The sequence below is a fragment of the Mirounga leonina genome, unplaced genomic scaffold (genome assembly GCF_011800145.1).
Source record: "Mirounga leonina isolate KUSES-001 unplaced genomic scaffold, KU_Mleo_1.0 Mir_154, whole genome shotgun sequence".
NCBI lineage: Eukaryota > Metazoa > Chordata > Mammalia > Carnivora > Phocidae > Mirounga > Mirounga leonina.
The window spans coordinates 52050887-52071256 of NW_023270389.1; the positions used below are offsets into that span (position 1 = coordinate 52050887).

At 35.9% G+C, this 20370-nt stretch overlaps 1 protein-coding gene across 3 annotated transcripts in view; it reads right to left on the reverse strand.

Annotated features, from left to right (window-relative positions):
- The window catches only part of RABGAP1L (RAB GTPase activating protein 1 like), a 769071-nt gene that overhangs the window by 630543 nt on the left and 118158 nt on the right, over positions 1-20370 (reverse strand). For all 3 annotated transcript variants that reach the window (XM_035010758.1, XM_035010757.1, XM_035010759.1), the window contains 3 exons: positions 11404-11470; positions 5131-5233; positions 1659-1825 (listed from right to left, as the gene is read on the reverse strand). In XM_035010758.1, coding sequence (XP_034866649.1) covers positions 1659-1825; positions 5131-5233; positions 11404-11470 — 337 coding nt within the window. The remainder of the gene's footprint in view (positions 1-1658; positions 1826-5130; positions 5234-11403; positions 11471-20370) is intronic.

Sequence of the window (20370 nt, forward strand, 5' to 3'; positions counted from 1 at the left end):
ATGTACATCATTTTGATAAACTGTATTTTTAAGGATTTTGTCCATTTCACTTACATTTTCTAATACTGTGGCATAAAATTGTTCACAATAAAAAGAATTAACATAAAAAATAAATCAGTCTCACATTTAGTAGAGCTGAATATTATAAGTAAATCTGATTTAATTTTAATTCACATGAAATGACCTGGTACAGTATTTTTAATGTTTCATTACTTGCTACTCAGTCACTCAACATCAGTAGTTTTTAAAACATGAAAATACATTTAATTATAAAAACCTACTCTAATATATATATTCTTGAAATGTATCTAAGTATATAAATCTTAGTACTCTTGTTTACCTTGCCATATATATATGTGTGTGTGTGTGTGTGTGTATAGATATAGATATATAGATATGGGAAAATATATATAGAGAGAGATATGGGAAGAAGGTAAATTTTCATCAGGTCTCAAGGAGGAAGAACTGACATCATAATTTATTAATGGTCACTGGGAAGAATGATGACCACTTTCTATATAGAGCCTTTATTTGCTCTTACACAACTCTGCATAATCCTTCGGATCAAAATGACAAGTGAATTCTTTGATAGAACAATTAAGCTACCAAAAAAGCAAAGAAAAGAAGGGAAGGAGGGAGGGAGGAAAATATTCCATATTAAAATATGAAAAGATACTCAGGAGGCTAATATTTTGAATACTGTTCAAACAATCTTCATTAGAATATGCTACAAAAAAAGGAAATAATCCAAATAGTAATAAAAGTGTGTCAAACCACCACTCTAATAATTTTATAAAAGACAAAAAACAAAGTAATTTCAAAGTATGTAGTATATGAAGCTTAACTGAGCAACAAGGTTTTTTTTATATGAAAATGGGTAAGCGGCTTCTTTATTTGTTCACTGTGCAGATACTTGCTTTTACCACGTTACATTTCACATATTACAGTCTATGAAGCAGCAAGAATTATTAAATTTGGGAAATGGCAGTACTAAGTAGTATATAAAGGATTTCCATTATTCAAATATAGCATTTTAGCCTCATTTCACAAAACAGACACTATTAGAATTCAAATTATTTTTCACTGTTACTTTCTTCCTTCACTACAAAACAAAAATTATGTATTTTACCTACTAACATTGCCTAATTTAGGGATGTCATAGAAACTCCACTTTTGTTTATTTAATACTAAAATAATTTTATGATCTTACTGCTAAGTCACACAATGTATTCATATAATATTTTGGTAGAAATAACTATGACAATTAATCCCAGGTATTACTTGGAAATTTTTTTCATTATAACTTTATAAAGATATGCTATTTCTGTGCCCTGTCTTTTTGGTTCTAAATAATTATATATAAAAGGATGTCATTTTACATATATAAAGCAATGTTTCTATTAAATACGTGGAAACCTCACAGATACACAGTACAAATTTTTAGTGAAAAAAGTACATAATTACTACACGAGCTGGGTTTTTTTAATTTACATAACCTAGATGTAGATTTTTCAAATATTCTACTGTTTGACGTTATCACTTGATTATTTGAGAAATTTTTATCACTTTTTATCACTACTTAAGAAATTATCTTGGTGTTAAAAAAGAATAGAAAAAATATATACCAGTTATTATACGCAAAGAACAAAAGGTCCTACCTGTTTCAACCTCATGAAGAAAGTCTCTGTGAAAGTCTTTCTGCTGAAATACCAAAACCGCTCATTCGCAGGATACACACGTACTACCGTCTCCAGAAGAAAGCGCACGGGCTCCACCACCTCTGTGACGACCATATCCACCGCCACAGTCATGTACACTCGCTTATCTGCAGCAGAAATTTTCTGTATGTTATGCTGGCTTTATTATTACTTGATTATTCAAGAAAACAAAGTTTTTCCACTTACGAAAAAAATAAGGTTCCTTCCAATCATGTTACCTTCTTATGTTTAGCTTTAAATGTTGTATTGTCACTTTGATCAAGTAGGTAACCATGTTCTCCAAGTATGTTTCTCAATACTCATGATCTTATCTAAATCAATTGTCAAAATCTCCTCTAAAACCTTACTTTTTTCTTTCCCCAGATCAGGTCCTTAATATAAAAAATAAGGTAAAATTTTCAGAATCTCTTTGACAGTAGAACTGTTTTTCAAATTTCCCAGAAAGCCTCTAGAAATTCACAAGGATTTGCCCTTTCATCTTATAAAAAGAGATACAAGAAATTATTCACTTTGGTGAGTTGCACTGGAAGGACTGTCAAATCAGAAGAGACACTCAACCTTCACTATGTTAAATTTGTACAGGAAGATGTTACTTAAATGAATATTTCAATGTTGCATGATTTAAGGGAAGTCCCTGGAGATCTGTCAGTATCCTCATTGTCCCCTCATTATATGTTCAGGAAAATCACTAAGGCTCTGATGAAATAGTTCTGTACAGTTACAAATCTGTATCAGAGCCCTGGAAAGTAGTTTTAGGCAATAGTATAGTGTTATCAAAATTTCAGTTATTATTTAAAATGTTTAGTTGGCCAAAGCCTTCCTTTAATATGAATCTAGAATCTTTAGGCTAGTGTCTATTGGTTTTCTTTAGTTTCACTATGATAGGTTGAAATATGAGTTTTATTTTATTTACCCTGCTTGAGATTCAGCAGGTTTTTCTTTTCTCTTTCTCTTTTTTTTTTTTTTCTTAAGTAGGCTCCATGACCAACATGGGGCCTGAACTCTTGACCCTGAGAATAAGAGTCTCATGCTCTACTGACTAAGCCAGCCAGGCACCCCTCAATGGGTTTTTCAATCTGTGGTTTGGCTAATCCATATTGTCATTTCTTTGTTACTTCTGAAATATTTTTAAAATTTACTTTGTCCAGCATTTTTAGTTCTCAGTTAAAGTTCAAATAACCAAGCCCATCATTAGAAGAAACCTTCAACAATGTTTTTAAAAAATATTATACAACACTTATACATATCAATTATACTTCTATTAATATCAAATTGAACAAAAAAATTATTACATTATTACTAAAAAATTCTACCTGCCAATTCAAGAGAAACAAGGATTCTCTAGACACTGTATTTGCTCTAGCAGACCTTAAAGTCCAAGGGGAGTATTGTCAAAGTGTAAGAGACAATAACACAAAACATAAAATAGAATACACAACTTGGTGGTATAGTGAAAAGATCCAAGACATTTCAACTCCAGAGCTTCAACTTCTGTAAAAAAATCAAACCTGATTCATGAGTCCTCTGAGTCATTTATAATCTCAAGGATATCATTTGGAAATTTTAGAAATCAGGTCAGTGTTTTTTGTGCCATATGAAATAATTTTAAATTTAAAATACATTATCTTTTGGATAAGAATATTTTTTTAAGACTTACTTATTTGAGAGAGAGAGAGCACATGCATGCACGTGCACACACAAGGGGGAGGAGAGGCAAAGGGAGAAAATCCCAAGCACACTCCCCCTGAGTCTGGAGCCCCACACAGGCTTGATCTCATAACCCATGAGATCATGACCTCAGCGGAAACCAAGAGTCGGTCGCCCAACTGACTGAGCCACCCAGGCACCCCAAGAATATTATTTTAATATAGTATTATATAAAGTTTATTTTAATAGAGGAAATAAATTTTAAAATACATTATCCTTTAATAGAAGACCAAATAGGAGCGCCTGGGTGGCTCAGTTGTTTAAGTGTCTGCCTTTTGCTCAGGTCATGAGCTCAGGGGTCCTGGGATAGAGCCCTTCATTGGGCTTTCCGCTTAGCGGGGAGCCTGCTTCTCTCCCTCTGCCCTCCCCGCCCCTGCTCATGTGCTCGCTCATTCTCTCTCTCTCTTCTCCCAAATAAATAAAATCTTTAAAAAAAAAGAAAAAATAGAAGACCAAATATGTATTAAATACCAATATTAAACTGAACTATGTGTTATATTAAAAATAGATAAAACTGCTTTTATAACTTACTATTTGAAGTTCCTATATTTTATTCTTCAAAATTATCAACCGGTTTATTTTTCCCATTTTCATGTTTACTTTCTGAATGATTATAAGACAGAAGTTTACAGGCTGGTCTTTACAAGCCTGTCTCCAGAATTTACAAACTGCTGGTGTAAAAATTATTTATTCCTAATACATGAAAGACTATATAATCATTATTTTTCTTTCTTTTTAGCCCTCATTGAAATGGAGAAAACAAACAAAAAATTCATTAAAAATAATTGTGAAATAGACAGATGTGTGATCAAATGCACGTAATTTATGGAACTGGTAAATACTCTTGTTAAGGAAATTTAATAATTATCATTTAATGCTCATTAATATATTTCCATATCAGTATTCACTAATGCTCCTGTCTTTAACCAGAAATCTACTGTGGATATAAAGTAACTAATATAAGATGAAAGATCAAACCAATTGATCCATTATTTTCTCAGTATAAATTATTGGTTGAATCACAGTAAAGCATTTAGTATAACATAACTTTAGTTATAAGTCATGAGGTAAAAATTTAAATTTTAGTTTAAGGACAGATGGCAGAGGGATAAAAAACACAATTAGCAGATATCTGGATAAAGTAGGAATAAAAATAAATACAATGGGATGAATGATAAATGTACTATTTACCACTCATAAATTTATCTGTTTAACACTAGACATGTCAAACAAAATGAAAAGGTGTTTACCACAAATAAAATCCTTAATATACATTACTAAGATCCCAAATGTCAAAAAATTGGAACAATTAAAAAATGAAAAAATATAAGTAATCTATAATGAGGAAAAAAAGAGACTAGTTATCAAAGATATGCAAAATTCAAGAATTTGCTTTCACCATTTCTTTCACACTCTTCCATCATTGCCCCCAAATAAAATAACTCTATGGTAACATATAAAACACAAACCCCAAATACTTTCCACATAATCTAATAAAACTAATTCACATATTTTGGGGGAGGATTCTTTTGAATAGTGGAGGTTTTCCCCATAAATGCATAAAGTATTTTTAAAAAATTTAAAATCTAAGTAAGAATAACTTCATTTTAAATAAGCACCATAATTTTAAAAAACACAGCAAAACAACATTGACCATAATATAAAATTTAAAGCAAATAATAATGAATATTATGAGAAAATTTACCTTTTGGGGTTTCTTCATTAAGTGCCAGAAATATTGGTACATTGGGGTTCCACATGCCAGTAATAACATAAGCCCTCCCATCATAGCTCTTTCCCATGGATTCCTGTAAAAGTTCAGAGAGAAATCACTGATAATATACAAGAAAATTCCCATTTTAAATTATATCTTACTTTAAGCAATCTTATTAAAATTTGGATTTACAATCAAATGGGATTTTTTTTGGTAAAACTTTTGTCACCCTACAAAAGCATTTTTTTCAATATTAAATTCTCCTACAGCTTTCTTTTGAGTTTCTATTTAGAGGCACATACCTCTTGGATAAAAGGAGGTATACCTTAATAAGCTGACTCACAAAAACAATATATTGGTATGAAGTTATATTTAACTTTATCTTTGGTTGCTTGTCAAAATGTCACATACCTAAGCATACAAGTATGTCCCGTGTCTATTAAAACTATAGTATAGATCTCACTGAAGATATTTTAACTGAATTAATAGCTAATCAAAGGAAAAGCGGTTAGTAGTTTTCTTCCAATGTTCTAATTTATAATATATTCTTAAAATATTAATTTACTTTACCACAACAAAGTTGTGGTATTTTCTCAAAGCTGATATTTTCTATTATCTATATCAGATATTTGTACACTTTCTTACGATCAGTAATCAACATTAAGAAACTAATAAAGGTTTGTAATCAACACCCAAGTTGATTAACTGTCTTCCTTTTACCTTTTTATTTGCTCCCTCCTTCCCTTTGTCCTTCTCCCCTTCCTCATCTCCTCCACCCCTTCATATGTCCACCCAGCGCATTCCTGACTCTGAAGCAGGCAGCAGCTCCTATGGTGAAAGCGGGATCCCATACAGCCGTGTGTACGTGTGTGCATGGGGTGGGAGGGGGAGTAGTTAGAGGTGTTCCCACGGGAGAATAGCACACAGCATACAAGTATGTGCACGTGCAAGAGTATTATCTACAGTACTTTAAACTTTCCGTATACCCATTTCCTCATATTATGAAGAGAGTGCTGAAAGGGTCAGACGAAAACAAAGAGAAAAACTTTTTTTCAGTTTTACACCCAAACAGATGCTTCTCTGAAACCCAACAAAATTATTTCAGTCATTTGGTAATTACGATATATTTTCCCGGAGCTCCAGTGGCGCAATTGGTTAGCGCGCGGTACTTATATATTTTCCTAGGGTATTGGTGGTATTTTACCAATCGAACTGTCAGCTTGAGTGTAGGAACCCTAAGTTCCTGAGATAAAGTACACTCAAGCCCATGTAAAGGAAACTCACACAACATCTTCACTACATTCATATATTCATCTTCATTCTCTGTCTCCATCTCTCTCTCCATCCCTTCCCCTCTCTCCCTCTCAATGCCTACCCTCTCTACCTTCTCATTAGACCCCCATTCAGAACAAGAATGGGCATCTGACCTCCCAAAAATCCCAATCCATTTCTGGGAAGAGCTGTGCTGTGCTTGAGTCCAAAAAGATGAGCTAGTCCAATCAAAATATTTCTTTCAATTGACAAATACCAAGGAAAGTGGGCAGTTAGCAGTGGAGCTGAAAGATTTTAATAAGAAGTCAGGCCCTGACAGGCCACACATCAAATGAAGTGGTAAGGTAACGGAAATCATAAAGTAGGAAAGAATATATAAAGAACAGCGAGTATTGGGAAACTGTTAAGTAGTAAGAGAGAAATGGAGAAAATGAACAAAAAATTCATTAAAAATAATCATGCAGTCCAAACACACAGGCAGATTCTGGGAAGCAGGAAGGAGGGAGGAAGAGTGAGGAACAGAGAGGGGACAGAGAAGGGGCAGGGAGGGAGAGAGGAGGACAAGGTGGGAAAAGGCGAGAGAAGGAGAAAGGGGAGACAGAAGGAAGGAAAGAGGCAGAGACAGGGAAGGAGGTGCAGAAAGAGAGGAGGGCAGAGCACCAGAGGCCTGGGGGCAGGGGCAGCTGTGGAAAAAGAGCAGGAGCCTGAGCTAAAAAGAGGATCAAAGAAAGAGTAAGCCCATGGTGGGAGGTGAAGCAGACAGAAGAGTCCAGATAGCATAGACCATTTTGCAGGTTTAGGTACGATTTCATGAAGATCAATAACCTCTTCTGTCTCTAAGGTGTTCTAAGCGGGTAAGTGGATCTTTGTTCCTTATAAGCAAAATAGCCTAATTCGACAACCATAGTTTTATGTCTTTGTAGTCCTCACTATACATCACCACAATAATACTGTCTTATACATCAAAAGCCCTCAATAAAAGTTTCTCATCAAGTATGGCATTTTTGTTATTGAACTAGACATTTCCATCATACAGCCTGGCTTGCTCTCAGCCTCTTATAAAGATACTTCTTGGGGCGCCTGGATGGCTCAGTCGGTTGAGTGTTCAACTCTCTTGGGGTTGTGAGATCAAGCCCCGAGTCAGGCGCCTGCTTGCGGACTTCTCTCCCTCTCCCCTGCCCCTCCCCTGCTAACTCGCCTTTAAAATAAATAAATCTTTAAAAAAAAAAAAATACTTCTTCAACTATCTTGGCTGAAGAGTTCTTCCTGACTCCTCTGCCCCCACCACAAGCGGGGCTGACAAAATCAGGAACAGGAGGTATGTCTCTGCCCAAACTAGGCCAGGGTGGAACCACTAGATGCCATCCTCTTAGGAAAATAAACTAGGAAATACAGACAGAATATGGCAGTTTGCAATGGGAACACAGGCAGAAAAGCCATAAGATAGAGGCCAGAGAATCACATAGTAAGCCACAAATGAACTACTGTCAAGTAAAGTAATGAGCAAGCTTAAGCTATGAGGTCAAGTAGGCAGATGGTGGGGTAAAGCAGACACATGGTACTGAAAAGACGTAACACACAGAAAAAGTAAAAAATGTAAGTTCATGCTAATCCATCCATTCATTAAGCAAATATGAGCCTACTAGAAGCCATGGTCTATGCTTATAAGTATCCAGCAAGGAAAACAAAACAAAATGATCCTGACCCTAGAGAGCTGACAGGCTAATGTTTTCCAAACAGCATAAAATCAATTTAGTGGATTATGACCAGACTTTTTCATCAAGCAGAAGAAAAAATAGCAGAGTTCCCTACACACGTAAGGGGTAAGAACTGTTTCATGAAAATTTTATTTCTGCTTTTTTTACACATACAGATTACAAGCTTACTGGATTACAATGTAAACATATTTGTAACTGTGAGTTCAGCTACTAGTCTAGTGTCAATAAATGGTTAACTGTAAAGATCCACAAACTTTCTGAAGCATTTCTAGGACTTTTAAATTGTGTTCCAGTTCCAAGAAACCTGGCTCTACTGTGTTTTCAGCTCCTCTTGGTACCTTGCTGTTAGGCTTTCCCTAGGTACTATAGGGAAGCAAACTTTGCCACCCAAAATGTATCTCTTTGGCATGTGGGTTATTTTTAGGCTGCTTATTTAAAAAAAAAAAAAAAAAGGCTGAGGAAGAAACTATGACCTCTCCCTTATGGTCACCATAGATAACTACAGTATAAAATAAAGCAGGTGAGGTAGTCAGGGAGGAAATTGGCAAAGTCTGTTAAAATTCCTATGTCCCCTTGTTTCTGAGTGGTCTCACAAACATTTGTTTGCCATTTACTTTTTTTCATCTTTGAATTGTCTTTCTTCCCTTTGAAGTCCCCAACTTCGGGCGCCTGGGTGGCTCAGTCGGTTGAGCGACTGCCTTCGGCTCAGGTCATGATCCCAGGGTCCTGGGATCGAGTCCCACATCGGGCTCCCTGCTCTGCGGGGAGCCTGCTTCTCCCTCTCCCACTCCCCCTGCTTGTGTTCCCTCTCTCGCTGTGTCTCTCTCTGTCAAATAAATAAATAAAATCTTTAAAAAAAAAAAAAAAAAATGAAGTCCCCAACTTCTACCCCTTCTCCTTAGCTTAGAATGGCATATAAGCTTCATTGTCTGACTGCCTGTAGGCATCATATTCTTATGGAGCCCCCATACATATGTAATTAAATTTAGTTTTCTGCTGATCTGTCTCTTGTCAATTTAATGCTTAGACCAGTCAAAAGAACCTTAAAGGGTAGAGGAAAATTTTTCCTCACCAACAGTATCAATGGCTGTGGATCAAAAATTCTCATTTCCTTATTCCTAAAAGTATCTTCACCAAAAATATTCTCACTACTGGAAAAAAACTAAACCTCTGTTATTTGTATCCCCCCAAAACCCAATTTTATTTATAGATGATTTAGTTTATATACTATATATATGTAAGTAATCTGGCTATTTGCTAAAAAATATATTTTCACTTACAAATATGACTTTCTCTTTCATGTAGATCTTATATTAAACTAAAGTTATAAATTTATAAAAAGTCTCAATTCATCTTATTAGAAAATATTCAAAGGGAAGAAAAATCAGCATTGCTTAAAAATTATTCAAGCTAAATAGAAAAGTCTCACAAATTCTAAAATTAAATATAATTGCAGGATTTTTCAGTTTGTCAGAATCAAATGCAAGAAAATGAAATTTGTTTTCAAAGTGTTCACATATTTGAACGAGTCAGAAGAACATAACATCTTGGTCTAGAGGACAGAACTAAGACTAATTAGGCAAAATTATAAGGAATATGACTTCTGGTGATTACAAAGAAATAACTTTGTTATAACCACAACTGTCCCATAGTCTTCATTATAAGGTAATAAGTTCCTTTTGATGAACAGTAGTCTAGCCAAAGCTCAATAACCATGTATTGAGATAGCACAAAGATCAGTAACAAATCACAACTCTTGATAATTGCAAATACAAACCCTCCCACTTTTACCAACTATTTGTTGAACAGAAGCTTCAATGCTGACGAGCCCTTGGATTTCAATATGGACTCTTCAAAGTGGAGGACTGCTCTTCAAGTAAGACAGTCAAGACCAGGGGTCCTCAGAAGTTCATGCCAATCTGTAATTCTATAATCTGCATTTAAGTTTTATAAAAAAAAAATCTCTGCCACTGATTCACCTTAATCTTTTAAACTCTGAAAGACCATGACTAAGACCTAGGAACTTATAAGCGTTAAATGTCCCTGAACTACCTCCTCATGATATTTTCAGGACTCTAAAAAGCTATGGCTTGCCTTAGGTAAAACCACTTGTATTAATGATATGTTTTAAAGAGGGATGGAAGAAAGGTGGATCAACAGCTAATTTGTTTTCACATTCAATGCAACTGGTTGTCCTTAACCTTACCTTTACGTGAAATGCTTCCTCTATATCTCTGTGGCTCATTGTATCAACTCTAGGAGAGCACTTAACCCACTGCCATAGTTACATACTTAAGAGATCTGTTTTCATCACAAATCTATAAACCCACAGATGCTAAGAGCTATGTTTTACCGTATCTATAACCCCAGCACTCCACACAATGCTTGGCACACAATTATGTGCTCAAAAAGGCTGAACAAACCATTTCCAGTAGGACCACTAGAAAATCAATGTGACAATATCATGAAATAACTCAAAGAAAAATATGATATAATTGGTGATATTTAATTGACATTTTCAGAACTCAGCTGAAAAGATTAAAACATGTAGTGCTTGTGATCACTAAGTATAAAAATCCCAGTTAAGTCACTTTATATTTTACTATTTTATACTTACTTGATACTCTAAGAGGACTTTCTTACAACATTTCTAAATCACAAAATAAATATATTCATTAAGTGCAATATAGAAGGTATTTCTGTTTAAAAGTTAAGATAGTTTGCTATTTTTATATCAAATACCAACTCTCAAATATATATTAACCTTCAAGAAAATTCCTTAAATAAATACCACTCCTACAGTAAATATACTTTGCTAAGGACAGGTAATAAAGGAGGATAAATTCAGAAAAGGAAATAAATGCTTTAAAGAAAACAAAAGCATTCATCATACTATTCAAATTAATAACAGCGCATTAAAATAAATGAAAGGCACCATATTCACTCTGGATATGCCTGTTATAATCATGTACTTGTTATTTTTGGCTCAAAGAAAAGGTATCTTTCTAAGAACCAAACAGATGAATAAATGGACATTGTCATAACACTATCCTTTTATTTGTTTTCAATTTGCATATGACTTTTTGGTGGAAATTTTTCTAAATCTGTCCCTCATAAGTAATTTTAAGTTTGGGTTTCCAAAATTACTACTACCATACAGATAAAAGTTAAAAACAATTTTGACAATATGACAAAATTTTAAAATAGAAAATACTCCTAAAATATAAGTTAACTATCATCTATACTTGGTTAATGTGCTTAAGAGTATCATTACCATATCCAGTAAATGCATGTCACTGTTCTTCACGTTTCGACCTGGGCTTAATAACATTCCAAAACATCTGAAAATATTAGGGGGAAAAAAAAGGACAAATAAGGTATCAAGAATATAATAGAAGCCCAGTGAGCAAAAAGTCTTTTTATAATAACTACACAATCTGAGCTCTATACTTATAAATAGCTTTAGTTTTTTAAAAGAAACACCATAAAAAAGAATTCATTAAGACACATAATAAAATTGCATAGAAATAAATTATCTAAATTCCCAGATCTTTATTTCTGCATGTAAAAGATTACCAATGATCAGAAACTGTGATAAAAATGGCCACAAATTATTAACTGAAACAAAATACAGTAGTGAGATATGAATTGGTTTCTAGGTAGAAATGAGACTTCATTTGCCTTGGAGTTATTTCAAACATGTAAGTCAAAATCAACTACCCCAATTAAATAAAAAAGATTAAAAAAAAAAATAAGACTGTGCTCACTCTTTGTATCAAGCCAGATTAACACAATTACCCTGGCCTTCAACAGTCACTTTCACTGAGTAGCCTGTTAATATTTATTATACCCTAAGTTTGAAAAAAAGTTATATGAAACTCATTACTAAATGTACCATTATATTAGTGAAGATATTATCCAACATACTATATATACAATTAACTATTTACTTTGTTCTGTGCTTCCTGATGCTAGAGAAGCTTTAGGAATCCCATCTACTACATCCCCTAGTACTTTATTTCTGAAGGATTTTCATAAGCTCTAAAATTCAGCTAAATCCAACATTTTTATATTTGTTAGGTTATTATTAATTATGCTTTTTAGTAAGAAAAGTAGAGTCCAGAGAAATCCAACAATTTACTCAAATTTTTGCCTCTTAAATAGATCTTATAAATCTAGAGGCAATGTGATCTGTCTTCAGTAGCCCTCTACCAAGAACGCATATCCACACTTACTACAATGTTTTTATTGTAGTTTTCCAACAGTTAAAAATATGCTATGGAACATTTCACACAGGAGTAGAGAATGTAAATAAATTAAATATGTTAAGATTTTTTTAAATTTCAAAGTACTGACAACTCACATGTCACTACATAATCTGATCCTTGTTATTTTCCAAAAGTTTACTTTTCTAGTAGCACATCTTCTTCTTCCATGAACAAGATAAGTCCTATCCCAATATGAGTCTAGTAAGTGGTAAAACAATATATACTTCCTGTTAGTACTTGAGGATACCTTGCTCAAGGCTCTCTTTTGGCATCCAAAAACAATCAAGTACATGACAAAGATAAAGTCACTGAGCTCTGAAGATAACTTTCCAAACATATTACTGTACCACTGAACAAAATGTAATCTACTACAAAAGAAATAATAATACCCTATATCCATAATTTTAATACAATTACTATACACTGCTATAATCTCCCTATGAACTCCTATAATAAACACTACAAATTAAATGTTAATTATGCAATTCATTGTACTATTTCTTCTACAATTGCCTTAAATACTTGCTAAGCAAGAATAAAAAAGTGAATTCTTTTTTCAGATATGAAATTTGGTCCCTCCAACTAAAAAGTCAGGTCAATGAGGACAGAAGACTTCTCTCACATTCCCTACCTGCTTTGCTTTGGCTTGTATCTCTCATGGTTTTTTTAAGAACAATTTTCTATATTATAGAATTTTTAAGTTACAGAACTATTATGTACTCATTGTAGAAAGTTAATGGATACCAAAATGTAAAAAGAAAACATAATTTATCCTTTTTCTAATATCAGCCCCCTTAAGAACCAATGTTAACAATTTAGTATGCATCCTCCCTACATTTCTTTTTGCTCCTTCTGAAAACTTAAAATTTTTTTATCATTTTGTTTGCCAAGCACTTGCAGGCGACTGATGAAATTGGTGCAATTTTATATTTTTTTTAATATTCCCATGTTAAACTCTATTGCAAAAAAAGCCTTGGAGTTTTAGGTTTTCCTTAAATGGCAACAGCTATCACTTTATTTTGATGATCTTTGATGTGCTGCTCTTTTCCTGGGTTATAAATAAAAAATCCTGCCACCAGAGGCACCTGGGTGGCTCAGTCAGTTAAGTGTCCAACTCTTGATTTTGGCTCAGGTCATGATCTCAGGGTCGTGAGATCAAGCCCGGAGATGGGCTCCACATTTAGCACAGAGTCCGCTTGTCCTTCTCCCTTCCCCTCTCTTCCTTCCCCCACCCCCCAGGCTCTCTAGCTCTCTCTCTCTCAAATAAATAAAAATAAACTCTTAAAAAAAAAAAAATCCTGCCATTAACCAGTAGTGTGACCCCTTTTTAAAAAAAAAATTTTTTTTATTTATTTGAGACAGAGAGCGAGCATGAGTGGGGTGCAGAGGGAGAGGGACAAGCAGGCTCCCCCCTGACACGGGGCTCGGGGTCGATTCCAGGACCCTGGGATCATCACCTGAGCCAACGGCAGACAACTGACCAAGCCACCAAGGTGCACCCCAGCACCTAACCCTCTAGAGCCTCTGCTTCCTCTTCTACAAAATGGGAGATATAATACATGAACTCTAAGGAGTTCTTCCAACAAGAAAATTGCACAATTTTTCTCTATCAAGCTGTATTAATCATTTCCAAATTTATATTTCATTAAAGCACATCAGGTTTCTTATGGAGACAAGCAAGGTCTATTAGGAATAATGTGTCAGTAATTAGATAGATATATTAGTACCACAAACACCTAATGCAAATATTAAGTATTTAATTGGGGAGTTCAAAGCATTCAACATTTTCTTGTTAACTCTATAAATAACATAGAAAACTGCCATCACACCTATTTTCTCAAGCAGCTCAAAGTCTGTTAGAGGAGGAAAATACAAGTAAACAGGCAACTACAACCTGATATGGTAAGTTCTAGGATCGCTGTAAGTACAGAATGTTAAGAAAGCAGAAAAGAGACACACCCAACACTATTTCTAATACAGTATATAGCTGATTTGACTAAAATTTGAAATCAAACCTCCTAAGAATGAGATGATAATGATAGTATATTAATATTATTGCATTAATTATAGCATATACTGTTTATTTAATGCCTTAAGTCAGACATTACCATAGGGCTGCATTTACATTTCAAAACAACCTGCATATGAGAAATGACAAACTAATTTTCATGAAGGTAGAAGTGATTTGTCTGAACAACTCAGGTATTAAGTTAAAGGACTAGGATTCAAGCCCATGTCCCTGATCCAAAACTGCAGATCTTTTATACATTATACTCTATCACCTCCCTAGCCTATCAGGAAGATTATAAACTCCAATGTAAAGGTGAAATGAACCCCCTGAGGGTGAAAGTACACTGTGAACTATAAAGCCGTGCCCAATTATAAATTATTACAATTGCCACTATTATTTTTTTAAAGATTTTATTTATTTGAGAGAGAGTGAGAGAGACAGTGCACAAGCAGAGGAAGAAGCAGACTCCCTGCTGAGCAGAGAGCTGGACACCACCAACGGGGGGGGAGGGGGGTGACGGACGACTGGATCACAAGACCCTGAGATCATGACCTGAGCCAAAGGCAGACACTTAACCAACTGAGCCACCCAGGCGCCCCTACAATTGCCACTATTATTAAGAAAAGAAAGTTTAACCTTCCATAATACCTGTGAGTTTTTACTCAGAGTTTTAAACAGTGTTTAATACCAAGTTAGCATCCATACAAACACCAAAACTCAGCATATCCAGCATTGCTTTAGACTTAAGTGATAGAAAAAAGTGACAAAAACCAAAGATGATATGTTAATGTTCTGTAACAGGAAACTAAATTGTTTTACTTCTGCTTCCAGTCCATCAAATGATTAGGATTCTATCTACCTCCATAAAGACTATGGATAAAAATGAAGAAGGGAAGAAAGGAAAAGGAAAGGAGGCAAGCGTCTACCAATGTCAGTTAAGGAACACTGTCTCTTAACTGAATTTTTGTTGTTAAAATTGAAAAAGTGACAGTATGTCAGAAGGAGGTAAACAGAAATACAAAGAAAAGTTGTAAGTCAATCATATTTTTCAGAATACCCAAGAACATGAAAAGCTAAATTTTGTAAAAATCAGAATCCCAGTCAGTCACACACTAAAGAAGTTAAAGCAAAAGACAGTTAAAAAAGCCTCCCAGGTAAGAAATGCTGGGAGTGTTTTTCCCTCACTAACAGGATCAAGCAGAGATAGATACATAGGCATTCCTCTCTATGCGCAGTATGGGGAACCATTACAATAACCACACAAGCTGAAACTGGGCAAAACGATGTTATGATCAGTGGGGAAAATTATGATTGCTCTGCAACCTTTATTTTTGTCAAAACTTTAAAAACTCTTTGCTGTCAGTTGTAAGTATACAACTAATGGAGAAAAAAAGTAAAACTATTATTTATTTAGTACTTTGTAATTTAAAGTACTTAGAAACATTGACAAACCATTTTATTTCTTCGGAAACAATTATTAAGACGAGTTTGAACAGAGCTTGCTTTCTTCTCATATAATTTACAATACAGAGTAAGCATTTTTTCTATGCCCTGGTAAACACTCACATTCCTTTCTAACTTTGATTCAGCTTCCAATATTTTATTCCTTTGCACTTTCAATGTTATGAAATTTCTGAGGGTTCCTTTAATGTAAAGTTTTTGCTGGCATTTCCTCCGGGACATTCATCCTTTCCTTACTTATGCTGCTAAATTAATCCTCACTATGTCCCTCTGGCTGCCTATGTAGATTCCACTGAATAGAGGCAATGTCAACATTCCCAGGGTCTTATTTCTTTATAATTCCATTTATGTCCTATTCAAATCCTGCAAAGTTATTTGTACAGTGCAGTAAAAGTTCTGCCATGCCACATGTATAGTATTCATTGTTGCTTCCTGTCATGATGCATGAATTTTTTTTAAGATTATTTATTTGAGAGAATGAGAGAGAGCTCACGTGTGTGTGTGTGTGTGTGTGACAGAGAAAGAGAGGAAGAGAGAGAGACAGAGAAAGTGGCGGGGGGCAGAGGAAGAGGAAGAGAATCCTCAAGCAGACTCCCCACTGAGCATGGAGCCCCATGACAGGCTCGATCCCAGGACCCTGAGATCATGACCTGAGCCAAAATCAAGAGTTGGATGCTCGGGCGCCTGGGTGGCTCAGTTGGTTAAGCGACTGCCTTCGGCTCAGGTCATGATCCTGGAGTCCCTGGATCGAGTCCCATGTCGGGCTCCTTGCTCAGCAGGGAGTCTGCTTCTCCCTCTGACCCTCCCCCCTCTCATGTGCTCTCTCTCTCTCTCTCATTCTCTCTCAAATAAATAAATAAAATCTCTAAAAAAAAAAAAAAAAAAAAAAGAGTTGGATGCTCAACCAACCGGGCCACCCAGGCTCCCCGCATGATTATTTACAACATTTCTTCCAAAACTCAGCTAAAGAAACTGCATGATCTCCAGTCTTGTAATTATCACTCCCTTTCAATGGGCAACTAACTTCAAAATTTTGGCTTGAATGCTAGCCAAACTAACTAGAATTTTCTTTTTTACTGCAGTCTTTTTACCAAAGCAGAAGTAAATGTTCCATTTCAACCCTAAGCAGCTTTCTATTCCTACTGAGATTTAAAGATGATAGGGTTGACTTTACTGTGCTCTTTATATTCACCAGACTTTTTCAGAATGGTTGACACCATAGCTTCATGCAGGGCTTAGATCTCTTCCTATCTTCATTCTGCTGTCATCATTTCTAAATCTTCTAAGATCATACGCAATTTCACTTTCAGCATTATCAATTTTCATTTCTTTGCTGCACTTTTATCTTTGTTGGCCAACTCTTTCAATTTATCCATTTTTGTAAAATATTACATAGGTTTATCACTGACAGATAAGGATGCAACACAACAACTTTGCTGTCTGGGAGCGAACTAAGTAACAGATGCACTGTTACCATTTTCAACAGAATTTCAAAGAAGTAATGTTGACTAGTCACTGATCTTATATTTATGTGGCGACTGTGAACTGAAGAGTTAACAGCAGAGTTTTTACTTTCTGCAATTATTCAAAATTAATATATCATGATAACAAAAATTTGAACCACGTGGCTGCAGGACTGGTGTTATTTAACTAAACCAAAGTAACATAAATTTGTGCATTATCATAACTCCAAAGCAAAGACTGCTTGTACAGGGGCGCCTGGGTGGCTCATTCGTTAAGCGTATGCCTTTGGCTCAGGTCATGATCCCGGGGTCCTGGGATCGAGCCCCTCATCGGGCTCCCTGCTCGGCGGGAGTCCTGCTTCTCCCTTCTCCCCACGCTTGTGTTCTCTCTCTTGCTGTGTCTCTCTCTGTCAAATAAATAAATAAAATCTTTAAAAAAAAAAAAAAAGACTGCTTCTACATACATAAAAGTGCTAAAAATCTAGTCAAGGTTTTGCCTTCTCATGGTGGCACTCTACTCCGATTCTGCAGGCTACTAGATTTCCACTTATCACTCAAAATAGTCTCAGTAAAAATCATGATTGTGGTACTAGTGATAATACCACCAATAGTAACAACAGCAAGCATTTATTCTGAGTCAGGGACTATTCCAAATACTTTACAGGTGTTATCTAATTTTTTCCTCCCAAAATTCTTTTTTTTTTTTAAGATTTTATTTATTTATCTGACAGAGAGACAGCAAGAGAGGGAACACAAGTAGCGGGAGTGTGAGAGGGAGAAGCAGGATTCCCGCTCAGCATGGAGCCCGACGCGGGGCTCGATCCCAGGACCCTGGGACCATGACCCGAGCTGAAGGCAGCCGCTTGCTGACTGAGCCACCCAGGTACCCATCCTCCCAAAATTCTTAAGAGATATTATTTACAATCTACAAATTAGAAACTAAAGCCCAGAGAATTTAAATAACTTGGCCAAGGTCACTGTAGAGCCAGGATTGAAACCCAATGAAGGACTCCATAGTTGGTGATCTTTTTTTTTTTAATTTTATTATGTTATGTTAATTACCATACATTACATCATTAGTTTTTGAGGTAGTGTTCCATGATTCATTGTTTGCATATAACATCCAGTGCTCTATTCAATACGTGCCCTCTTTAATACCCATCACCCGGCTAACCCATAACCCCACCACCCTCCCCTCTAGAAACCTCAGTTTGTTTCTCAGAGTCCATAGTCTCTCATGGTTCGCCTCCCCCCCAATTTCCGCCCTTTCCTTTCACCCTTCCTACTATCTTCTTCTTTTTTTTAACATAAAATGTATTATTTGTTTCAGAGGTACAGGTCTGTGATTCAACAGTCTTAGACAATGCATAGCACTCATCTTAGCACATACCCTCCCCATGTCTATTACCCAGGCATCCATCCCTTGCACCCCCCGCACCACTCCAGCAACCCTCAGTTTGTTTCCTGAGATTAAGAATTCCTCATATCAGTGAGGTGATATGATACATGTCTTTCTCTGATTGACTTATTTTGCTCAGCATTAATACCCTCCAGTCCCATCCACATCATTGCAAATGGCAAGATTTCATTCCTTTTGATGGCTGCATAATACTCCATTGTAGATATATACCACATCTTCTTTACCCACTCATCTGTCGATGGACATCTTGGCTTTTTCCATATTTTGGCTATTGTGGACATTGCTACTATAAACATCAGGGTGCACGTACCCCTTCGGATCCCTACATTTGTATCTTGGGGGTAAATACCCAGTAGTGCAATTGCTGGATCGTATGGTAGCTCTATTTTCAACTTTTTGAGGAACCTCCACACTGTTTTCCAGAGTGGCTGCACCAGCTTGCATTCCCACCAACAGCGTAGGAGGGTTCCCCTTTCTCCGCATGCCCACCAACATCCATCGTTACTGGACTTGTTAATTTTAGCCATTCTGACTAGTGTGAGGTGGTATCTCATTGAGGTTTTGACTTGGATTTCCCTGATGCCGAATGATGTTGAACACTTTTTCATGTGTCTATTGGCCATTTGGATGTCTTCTTTGCAGAAATGTCTGTTCATGTCTTCTGCCCATTTCTTGATTGGATCATTTGTTCTTTGGGTGTTGAGTTTAAGAAGTTCATTGTCGATTTTGGATACTAGCCCTTTATCTGATATGTTATTTGCAAATATCTTCTCCCATTCTGTCGGTTGTCTTTTGGTTTTATTGACTGTTTCTTTTGCTGTGCAAAAGCTGTTTATCTTGATGAAGTCCCAATAGTTCATTTTTGCCCTTGCTTCCCTTGCCTTTGGCGATGTTTCTAGGAAGAAGTTGCTGAGGCTGAGGTCAAAGAGGTTGCCGCCTGTGTTCTCCTTTAGGATTTTGATGGACTCCTGTCTCACATTGAGGTCTTTCAACCATGTGGAGTCTATTTTTGTGTGTGGTGTAAGGAAATGGTCCAGCTTCATTCTTCTGCATGTGGCTGTCCAATTTTCCCAACACCATTTGTTGAAGAGACTGTCTTTTTTCCATTGGACATTCTTTCCTGCTTTGTCGAAGATTAGTTGACCATTGGGCGCCTGGGTGGTTCAGTTGCTTAAGCGACTGCCTTCGGCTCAGGTCATAATCCTGGAGTCCCTGGATCGAGTCCCGCATCGGGCTCCCTGCTCGGCAGGGAGCCTGCTTCTCCCTCTGACCTTCCCCCCTCTCATGTGCTCTCTGTCTCTCTCATTCTCTCTGTCTCAGATAAATAAAATCTTCAAAAAAAAAAAAGATTAGTTGACCATAGAGTTGAGGGTCTCTCTATTCTGTTCCACTGATCTATGTGTCTGTTTTTGTGCCAGTACCATACTGTCTTGATGGTTACAGCTTTGTAATAGAGCTTGAAGTCTGGAATTGTGATGCCGCGAGCTTTGCTTTTCTTTTTCAACATTCCTCTGGCTGTTCGGGGTCTCTTCTGGTTCCATACAAATTTTAGGATTATTTGTTCCATTTCTTTGAAAAAAGGTGATGGTATTTTGATACGGATTGCATTAAATGTGTA